Source organism: Protobothrops mucrosquamatus, unplaced genomic scaffold (assembly GCF_001527695.2).
Source record: "Protobothrops mucrosquamatus isolate PMUCROS unplaced genomic scaffold, P.Mucros_1.0 scaffold3932, whole genome shotgun sequence".
Classification (NCBI taxonomy): domain Eukaryota; kingdom Metazoa; phylum Chordata; class Lepidosauria; order Squamata; family Viperidae; genus Protobothrops; species Protobothrops mucrosquamatus.
In genome coordinates, this window is record NW_015389876.1 from 11,154 (window position 1) to 22,033 (window position 10,880).

The window sequence follows — 10,880 nt, forward strand, 5'->3', positions numbered from 1 at the left end:
GCTTGGCCGACGGCACTCTGAGGAGGCCCGCTCTGTGGGAGCGTACCGGTCTGTGGGAGGGAATCTGTGGCAGAAGGCGATCTGTCTGTCTGTCTGTCTGTCTGTCTGTCTGTCTGTCTGTCTGTCTGTCTGTCTGTCTGTCTGTCTGTCTGTCTGTCTCTCTCTCTCTCTCTCTCTCTCTCTCTCTCTCTCTCTCTCTCTCTATATATATATATATATATATATATATATATATATATATATATATATATATATATATATTCTATCATATCTATCTATCGGTCTATATCTTCTATCATATCTATCTTCTATCATATCTATCTATCTATCTATCTATCTATCTATCTATCTATCTATCTATCTATCTATCTATCTATCTATCTATCTATCTATCTACCTAAATCTATTTATCTATCTTCTATCATATCTATCTAAATCTATTTATCTATCTTCTATCATATCTGTCTGTCTGTCTATCTATCTATCTATCTATCTATCTATCTATCTATCTATCTATCTATCTATCTATCTATCATCTACCTACCTACCTACATCTTCTATCATCTCTCTCTCTCTCTCTCTCTCTTCTATTATATCTATATCTATCTATCTATCTATCTATCTATCTATCTATCTATCTATCTATCTATCTATCTATCTATCTATCTATCTATCTATCTATCTATCTATCTATCTATCTTTTATTTACTTACATACTGCCTCTACTCTTTATAAACAACTCAATGCTTGGACATATCTACTAATCCTTCCTCCTATTTTCCACACAACACAGCACTGCACAACTATGAGGTGGGTTAGGCCAGCGGGCTTTCATGCCTAAGCAGGACTAGAACTCACTGTCTCCTGGTGATTGGTCCAAAGCCCCCCAGCTGGCTTTCACACCTAAGGCAGAACTAGAATTCACCGTCTCCTGGTGATTGACCCAGTCACTCAGCCAGCTTTCATGCCTAAGGTAGAACTAGAACTCACCGTCTCCCGGTGACTGGCCCAAAGTCACTCAGTCAGTTTTCGTGCGTAAGGCAGGACTAGAATTCACCGTCTCCTGGTGATTGCCCAAAAATCATTCAGTCAGCTTTTGTGTCTAAGGTGGGACTACAACTCACCGTCTCCTGGTTTCTAGCCTGCCACTGTAACCACTAACGCTTCAATCCATCCCAAGACAATTCTGCTAGGAAAACTAAGCAAGGGAATACCTTATATCCATTATCTTGTTTGGGATTATGAGAGGCCGTCACCATAATTCCAGCGGCAAGTTTGAGGTGGTTCACTGTATACGGCTAGAGAAAAATCAGAAGAAAAATATTAGGAAGAAAGGAGGCTGATGTCCATGGAGATTCTCATGCCATCCAGATCGTGGTTGTCCCAAAGGTGCTTTTTTTTTAGGAGGCAACTGGACCTTCTTGTTTTTCTTTGAAGACGTTTCGCTTCTCATCCCAGAAGCTTCTTCAGCTCTGACCGGATGATGGGGAACGGAAGGATTTATACTCCTTGCCGACAGCTGGTCACTTGCATCCTTTTAGAGCAGTGTTTCTCAACCTTGACAAGTTTAAGGCATGTGGACTTCAACTCCCAGAATTCCACAGCCAGCAATGCTGGCTGTGGAATTCTGAGAGTTGAAGTCCACATGCCTTAAACTTGTCAAGGTTGAGAAACACTGTATTAGAGAGTCCTTGAGGCCACTTGGAGGCTTATCTGTGTCCTCAGGGTCCCCTGAGTGGTGCAAATGGGTGTGGAGCCTTCTTGGGACTCCTGAGGGGACTGTGTTGTGGAGCTGTGCTTTCTGTGGGGTGTTTTCTTCCCTGTGTCCTTTTCACTGAAAAAGCACCTTTGGGACAACCATGACCTGGATGACGGAGAATCCCCATTGACATTTAGCCATGCCCTTTGGAATAAACACCCTTTGAATGGTGCGGGTGTATGAACGGATTTCCAGAAAACATGGCAGACCACAGGAACCATTGGAGCTTCAGTTTGAGATTCAGACAACACAGACACATCCCCAACAGCCTCCACCTGTCTCCAACAGGGAAGGGACATGGGGCAGAAAACATCCTGCAGCCAAAAAAGGCTTCACACCCAATTTGCACCACTCAGGTGACCCTGAGGACACAGATAAGCCTCCAAGTGGCTTCAACGACTCTCTAAAAGGATGCAAATGACCAGCTGTCTGCAAGGAGTATAAATTCTTCCATTCCCCACCCTCCAAGTGGCCTCAACGACTCTCTAAAAGGAGGCAAATGACCAGCTGTCTGCAAGGAGTATAAATCCTTCCATCCTTCACCATCCAGTCAGAGCTGAAGAAGCTTCTGGGATGAGAAGTGAAACGTCTTCAAAGAAAAACAAGAAAGTCCAGTTGCCTCCTGAAAAAAAAAAGCACCTTTGGGACAAAGAAGGCTGACAAATTTCACCTCCATTCCTTCTGGTGACATCTTCACTCCACTGGAAGTCTACCTGCCCTCCCAAAATGAGAAGACACAGGCTGGGATGTGTGTGTGTGTCTTCCAATGTTAACCACCTCACTACAAAGCAACAACTTTGAACAACTTTGAACAAGCAGAGGGAAGAATCCTAAGACCCCATCAGTCTCCACTGAGGCTTAAATTCACCAGAGGTCAATGCTTTTCAAACTGCATAGGGCAGTGATGGTGAACCTTTTAGAGACCGAGTGCCCAAACTGCAACCCAAAACCCACTTATGTATTGTCGGGTGCCAGGTGGGCGTGGCCCATTGGGTGGGTGTGGCCCATTGGGTGGGCGTGGCTGCGGTGGTAACGGCAGACTAGGTGGGACTAAAAAGTTCAATCAATCACTTCCAACTTTGCAAGATCTTTTTTTTTCTCACGAGAAGTTGAAATTGACTGATTGATTGAACTTTTTTTTTTTGCACATGGCGGTGGATGCCTAAAGCGAAAAGGTTTTATAAAACCCAGCTGAAGGCCTAGGACTAGGGCGACAGTGCGCGTGCCCACAGAGAGGGCTCTGAGTGCCGCCTCTGGCACCCGTGCCATAGGTTCGCCACCACGGGCATAGGGAGTCGTCGACTTAACAACAGTTTATTTAAGGACCGTTTGAAGTTATGACATCACTGGAAAAAAAAGTGACTTTCACGGATCGCAAAATGGGGCAAAACTCACTTAAGAAACGTCTTGCTTAGCAATAGAAAGTTGGTGGCTGTACGTTGAGAACTACCTGTATAAGAAATAACCATATATTTATGATTTCACGGGCACATTTATGTTGTAATGACACCCAAAATGCCTTGTTGAGGCAGACGGCTGTAGAAATCAAACAAATAAACAGAGTTTCGGGGATGGTTGAAGAAGAAAAAATGGCTTTGGAAGAATATCTGAAGGACAATGATGAAGATGCACTGAAATTAATATATCAGGAAGGCTTACTGATTACTGGAAAGACCAAACTGGCCTACAAGAAAGACCAAATGAAGAACAGAATAGAGGCATGGGAAGACAAAGCACTACATGGCCAGTACATTAAAAAAAATAGCTGGGAAAGCAGATAATAACAAGACCTGGCAATGACTAAGAGCAGGAAAATTGAAGAAAGAGACCGAGGGACTGATTCTGGCTGCACAAGACCAAGCCTTAAGGACAAATTCATATAAAGTCAAAATTGAGAAGACAGCAACAGACAGTAAGTGCCGCCTGTGCAAAGAAGCTGAAGAAACAGTGGACCACCTGGTAAGCTGCTGCAAGAAGATCGCACAGTCTGACTACAAACAGCGGCATGACAAAGTAGCAACAATGGTGCATTGGAAGATCTGCAAGAAATATCATTTGCCTGTAAGCAAGAACTGGTGGGATCATAAAATAGAGAAAGTCATAGAAAATGATAAAGTTAAACTGCTCTGGGACTTCAGAATTCAAACAGACAAGCACCTGCAACATAACACCCCAGACTTAACAATTGTCAATAAGAAAGACAAAAAATATCCACTGGATAGTGGACATGGCAGTGCCTGGAGACAGCAGAATAGACGAGAAAGAACTGAAGATAACAAAATACAAAGACCTACAAATAGAAATAGAAAGACTGTGTCAAAGGCAAGCAAGGTTAGTACCAATAGTAATAGGCGCCTTGGATGCAATCCCAAAACAACTGGAGCACCACTTGGACACCATCGGCATTGACAAATTCACCATTAGTCAATTGCAAAAGGCGGCCTTACTAGGAACTGCTTCCATCCTGCGACGATATCTGTAATACCATCAAACATCCACATCTGCCTATCCCAGGTCCTTGGGAAGGACTCGACAGGTAGACAAAAATGCCAAATCCAGTCTGAACATCTGGCTGACTGTGCGATGATCAATAATAATAATAATGTCTAACTGACTGCAAAGCTAGACATGACCGAGTTGCTAAATTAATCTACTGGGCATTGTGTAAAAAATACGACTTGCCTGTGTCCGAAAAGTTGTGGGAACCTAGGGTGGAAAAAGTGGTTGAGAATGAGAGGGTGGAGATCTTGTGGGACTTTCGAATACAGACAGATTACCATTTGGAACACAACACGCCAGATATCGCAGTTGTAGAGAACCAAAGTGTACAGCTGATTGATATCACTGTACCAGGAGATGCCAGAGTCAAAGAAAAAGAACTGGAAAAAAAAATCACGAAATATTGCGACCTGGCCATCGAAAATGCGTGATTATGGATGAAACGTGTAACGGTGACACCCATCGTCATCGGGGCACTGGGAACTATGTCCAAAAACATTGCAAAATACATCAAGAAACTGCAGCTTCCTGCAATAACTCCAGCAACTCTACAAAAAAACTGCGCTACTTGGAACATCTTACATTTTAAGGAGGTACCTGGTTGATACCCAGGATGCTGGCAGCAACCTATGTCAACCATCAGCGCCAGCCAATTTGAATGTTCAGTTGACTGAGGTTCACGTCCAATCTATCTATATTCTATATCTATATCTATATCTATATCTTCTTCTTCTCTATATAAATAAAAATGTAAATGTTTGTTTGTTCAAAATCTTAAATCTCCGAAAGTTCTTCACTGATTGCTTTTAAATTTTGACACAACGTTGCATTCGAATACGCACGTGTTTTTATATACCTACTATTATATAGATGTCACACCTGTGACACAAACGTGTGCTTTCTCTTTTCTTTCTTTTCCATTTAACCAGACTGAGCCACAGCAACGCGTGGCTGGGTACAGCTAGTGAATAATAATAATAATAACTTTATTGTCACTTTGAATGTACACCAATCGGCATACATCAAAATGAAATTTCGTTGCCTACAGCAAGGCTTTTCAACCAGTGGTACGGGTACCACCTGTGATACATTGGCACCTGGCAGGTGGTACACAACCATCCTAGAAAAGTAGCGGGGGGGGGAATGAGCTGAACCGGCGGCAGCATCAAACAAGCCTGAGCGAGAGATGGCTGGAGCTGCAGGGCTGTCCGGGCTCAGCGGAAGCGCCAGGATCAGTGCCGCTTTCCAGCTGATCTGCGCTTCTTCGGGGCTGTCAGGGCTCAATGGAAGCACCAGAATCGGTGCCAAGCTCTAGCTGGAGCTCAGCGCTGATCCTGGTGCTTCTGCTGAGCCCAGAAGAACCCCCATCAGCTGGAATGTTGCAGCATCTCCAGGATCTTGTAATTTACATTCAGATGCTTGGCAACTGATTCATATTTATGACGGTCACAGTGTCCCAGGGTCATGTGAAGTGACCAAAACCTGCTGCAACCACCCAGCAGACGGGGGGAATAAAAACCAAACACCCCCCCACCCCACCCCCGCTGCCAATCTTCAACAGAAATGCTCACAACAATGGAAACCTCGGACAGGAGGAAGTGTGCTGCCGGGCGGGCAGGCAGGTGACTTGCTCGGCTGTGGCTCGGGGGGCACTTTTTTCAGTGCCATTGTAACTTCGAACAGTCACTAAGCGAACTGTTGTAAGTCGAGGACTACCTGTACTTCATCACTTTTTTCCTTTTTTATTTTGGTCATCAAGTTTTTGACACCTTGTTAGGCGACTGGTGGTCCTCGGATGTTGCCATATCCTAAAAGTGGTACAATGGGTGAAAAGGTTGAAAAGCCCTGCTCTAAATGTTTTGATGGGAAAAATAAAGGTATACAGAAAAGAACATGCTGAGAGGCCAATTGGCGAAAACCCAAGCCCTGGCCTACAGCTCTGAAAGGGCCACCACCTCCGATACACACTCCTTGTTCGTGGCCAGCTCAAGTTTCAGATCGTCCATTTTAGTCTCTAGGGAGCGAACGATGGCAAATAGGACAGGTGGAAACGGAGCTCCATGTGGATCAGCCCTCAAATTAGCTTGTATTCCTATGTCATTCTATCTGCCTTTCATCGGAGGAACACGTGAGCGACAAAAAAAACGGCAACGAAAACCCTACCACAAAAGGAGTAGGTGTGATCTGGGAGAAAAGGTAGACAGGAATGCCCTGGGTGAGGAACGTCGTGGCAGCGAGTCTTGCAAACCTGTTAGTCCAGAAAGGAGAGGGAAAATAAAAATAAAAATAAAACCAGTCAGACTTGAATTCTAACACAATAAACTTCACCTTGCTGCTGTGTTTAGTTGACCCCTGAAGCCACTTTTTTTTCTTTGACGTTTACCCCAAAGAAACGTTTTTATGTTTTATAACCGAAGCTGCCCAGAGTCACTTTGTAGGCTGGCGTAAACATTTAATAAAGAAGTAAATAAAATAAATCAGCTCTACCGAATGGATGTATGAGTTGACCCCGTGAACACATTTAGGAATAAATCAATATATTCCCCATTATAAGCATACAGTACAAGTATCCTGGAAAAACACATTGCTGTTAAAAGTTGTGGCTAATAATAATAATAATAATAATAATAATAATAATAATAATAATAATAATAATGATGATGATGATGATAAAGTTGGAAGGGACCTTGGAGGTCATCTAGTCCAACCCCCTGCTCAGGCAGGAAATGTATCCCACCTTTATCATGTTTTTATAAATAACTCAAGGGGGAGGGGACATATCCAACACAATCCTCCTGCTGGTTTTCAGGCCTAAGGCGGGACTAGAACTCACCGTCTCCTGGTGATTGGCCCAAAGTCACCCTGCTGGTTTTCAGGCCTAAGGCGGGACTAGAACTCACCACCTCCTGGTGATTGGCCCAAAGTCACCCTGCTGGTTTTCAGGCCTAAGGCGGGACTAGAACTCACCATCTCCTGGTGATTGGCCCAAAGTCACCAAGCCAGCTTTTATGTCTAAGGCGGAACTAGAACTCCCAGGTTCCCAGTTTCTAACCCAATGCCTGAATCATTACACCTGATTCTCTTGACCTCTAGAGCAATAGCACTGAGACTTATATACCGCCCTACAGTGCTTTACAGCCCTCTCTGAGCAGTTTACAGAGTCAGCCTTTTACTCCTCAACAATCAGGGTCCTCCTTTTACCGACCTGGGAAGGACGGAAGGCTGAGTCAACTTTGAGCCCGTCAGGATCGAACTCCTGGCAGTGGGCAGAGTTAGCCTGCAATACCGCATTCTAACCACCGCGCCACCATGGCTCTTCCTGATATTTGCCACTCATGAGTTTCTCTTTATGGAACCTGTACTTACCTATCTAGAATTGTTTTTAAAATAATAGATGGGCTAGTTTCAATGAGCAATAACGACTCCCTGCGCTGAACCGAGGTTAAAAAAAAAATACATATTTCCTTGTGATTCAAAAAAAAAAAAAGTTACAAGCAGGGCAGGAATTGTGACAGATACCTTTTGCTGCTACCACCAGTTGGTGGATGGGCTCGCGCATCGTAGCCGATAACCACGCCTCTTTGTTTCAGGTGCCTGACGTTCTTTTTAAGATAGCTACAAAATCCCTACAAGCAGAACAAAACAGATGGCTTTAGCAGTTTTATTAAGCTGTCTTAGTTGCGGCACACCTTCCCTAGACGACCCATTGGAAGGAGAATAGAAGAGAATAGAGAATAGAGAATAGAGAATAGAGAATGGGAATAGAATAGAATAGAATAGAATAGAGAATGGGAATAGAATAGAGTAGAGTAGAGTAGAATAGAATAGAGAATGGGAATAGAATAGAATAGAATAGAGAATGGGAATAGAATAGAGTAGAGTAGAGTAGAGTAGAGTAGAATAGAGAATGGGAATAGAATAGAATAGAATAGAGAATGGGAATAGAATAGAATTAGAATAGAATAGAATAGAATAGAGAATGGGAATAGAATCAAATCGAATAGAATAGAGTATAGAGTAGAATAAGAATAGAATAGAGAATGGGAATAGAATAGAATAGAATAGAATTTGGAATATAGAATAGAATAGAGAATGGGAATAGAATAGAATAGAGAATGGGAATAGAATAGAATAGAGAATGGGAATAGAATAGAGTAGAGTAGAATAGAATAGAATAGAATAGAATAGAGCAGTGGTGGCGAACCTATGGCACGGGTACCAGAGGCGGCACTCAGAGCCCTCTCTGTGGGCACCCGCACCGTCGCCCCAGTCCTAGGCCTTCAGCTGGGTTTTATAAAACCTTTTCACTTTAGGCCTCCGCCACCGTGTGCAAAAAAAAAAAAAAGGTTCAATCAATCAGTCAATTTCAACTTCTTGCGGGGAAAAAAAAGATCTTGCAAAGTTGGAATTGATTGATTGAACTTTTTAGTCCCACTCAGTCTGCCGTTACCACCGCGGCCACGCCCAGCCAATGGGCCACCCCCACCCCAATGGGCCACCCCCACCCAATGGGCCACACCCACCCGGCACCTGACGATGCGTAAGTGGATTTTGGGTTGCAGTTTGGGCACTCGGTATCTAAAAGGTTCGCCATCACTGGAATAGAGAATGGGAATAGAATAGAATAGAATAGAATAGAATAGAAAATAGAATACAATAGAATAGGAATAGAATAGAGAATAGGAATAGAATAGAGTAAAATAGAATGGGAATAGAATAGAATAGAGAATGGGAATAGAACAGAGAATAGAATAGAATAGAATAGAATAGAATAGAATAGAATAGAATAGAATAGAATAGAATAGAATAGAATAGAATAGAATAGAATAGAGAATGGGAATAGAATAGAGAATAGAATAATATAGGAATAGAATGGGAATAGAATAGAATGGGAGTAGAATAGAATGGGAATAGAATAGAATAGAATAGAGTAGAGTATAGAGTAGAGTAGAGTAGGATAGGATAAGATAGGAGAAAGCTGGTCATTTGCATTCTTTTAGAGAGTTGTTGAGGCCACTGAGAGGTTTATTTACATCCTCACCATCCTCACAGGTGACCCTGCACAACATAGTCCTTCCAATGGTCCCAAGAAGGCATCCATACCCATTTGCACCACTCAGATGACCCTGAGGACACAGTTAACCTCCAAGTGGCCTCAACAACTCTCTAAAAAGATGCAAACGACCAGCTGTCTGCAAGGAATATAAATCCTTCTACTCCCCACCATCCAGTCAGAGCTGAAGAAGCTTCTTGGGTGAGAAGCAAAACATCTTCAAAGAAAAGCAAGAAAGTCCAGTTGAAAAAGCACCACCGAGGACACAGATAAACCTCCCAGTGGCCTCAATGACTCTCTGAAAGGAGGCAAATGACCAGCTGTCTGCAAGGAGTATAAATCCTCCCATTCCCCACCATCTAGTCAGAGCCGAAGAAGCTTCTGGGATGAAAAGTGAAACATCTTCAAAGAAAAAACAAGATTAAATCCAGTTGCCTCCTGAAAAAAACAACAACTTTGGGACAACCGAGGCCTGGAGGACCAAGAATCTCCACAGACATTAATTAAGCACACAGAGCTCAATCTGATACCTGTGAAGTCTGAATAATAGTCAGGTCATTCATCTGTGAGGTTCCGGGTCCCATAGCCGCTCGTAGTCCTGCTGTGCCAAATTCCATCCGGGAGCCGAAACATTTTAATAATTCTTCCGTGTTTCCCTTGGCAATCAGCTGCTTCACTATTTCCAAAGTTTTAGGATTCTGCAAAATAAGACAATCTTGGGTTTAGTCGTGGTCTTTCGTTGCACCCGCGTCTGCTGAGCGGCAGGAAAATGGTTCACGTCGCAACACCAAGATAAAAACATACTTATATGTGGTTAATGTGTACACAGAGAGTCCCCAACTTACAACCATGTCTGTTGCTAAGTGAGACTTGTGTTAAGGGCATTTTGCCCCCTTTTAACACCTTTCTTGCCCAGTGACTCACGGCCGTTGCTAAATGAATCACACGGACGTTAAGCGAATCTGGCTTCTCCACGGGGAAGTCAGAAGGTCACAAAAGCAGATCACGTGAGGCCGGGGACACTGCAACCGTCGTAAATATGAGTCGGCTGCCAAGTGTCTGGATTTTTTGATCACGTGACCCTGGGGATGCTGCAACGGTCGTAAGTGTGAAAAACGGTCGTGCTATTTTCGGTGCCGTGGTAACTTTGAGAGGTGGCTAAATGAACTGCTGTGAGTCGAGGACTACCTGTGTAACACTGAAAAACATAGAAAAGTAATAATAATAATAATAATAATAATAATAATAATAATAATAATAATAATAATAATAATAATAATAAAGTTGGAAGGGACCTTGGAGGTCATCAAGTCCAACCCCCTGCTCAGGCAGGAAACCCTATACCATTTCGGACAAATGGCTGTCCAGACTCTTCTTAAAAACTTCCAGTGTTGGAGCATTCACCGCTTCTGGAGGCAGGTTGTTCCACTGGTTAATTGTTCTAGTGAAATGCTTACTTCAGGCCCTCCTATTCAACAGACCGTTACACCAATTTAACTAATGTAAAATAGTCTTATTAATTGAACAAGGCTACAGGTATAAAGAAATGAGAAGAAAAAATGGGTGGAA

The 10,880-nt window shown here is 43.1% G+C and overlaps 1 protein-coding gene across 1 annotated transcript in view; it reads right to left on the reverse strand.

Annotated features, from left to right (window-relative positions):
• LOC107298383 (phosphoglucomutase-2-like) overlaps nucleotides 1–10,880 on the reverse strand; it is a gene marked incomplete at both ends in the record, with an annotated part of 27,903 nt that overhangs the window by 10,407 nt on the left and 6,616 nt on the right. The window contains 4 exons of the mRNA XM_015827758.2: nucleotides 1,215–1,298; nucleotides 6,422–6,506; nucleotides 7,778–7,884; nucleotides 9,842–10,009. Coding sequence (XP_015683244.2) covers nucleotides 1,215–1,298; nucleotides 6,422–6,506; nucleotides 7,778–7,884; nucleotides 9,842–10,009 — 444 coding nt within the window. The remainder of the gene's footprint in view (nucleotides 1–1,214; nucleotides 1,299–6,421; nucleotides 6,507–7,777; nucleotides 7,885–9,841; nucleotides 10,010–10,880) is intronic.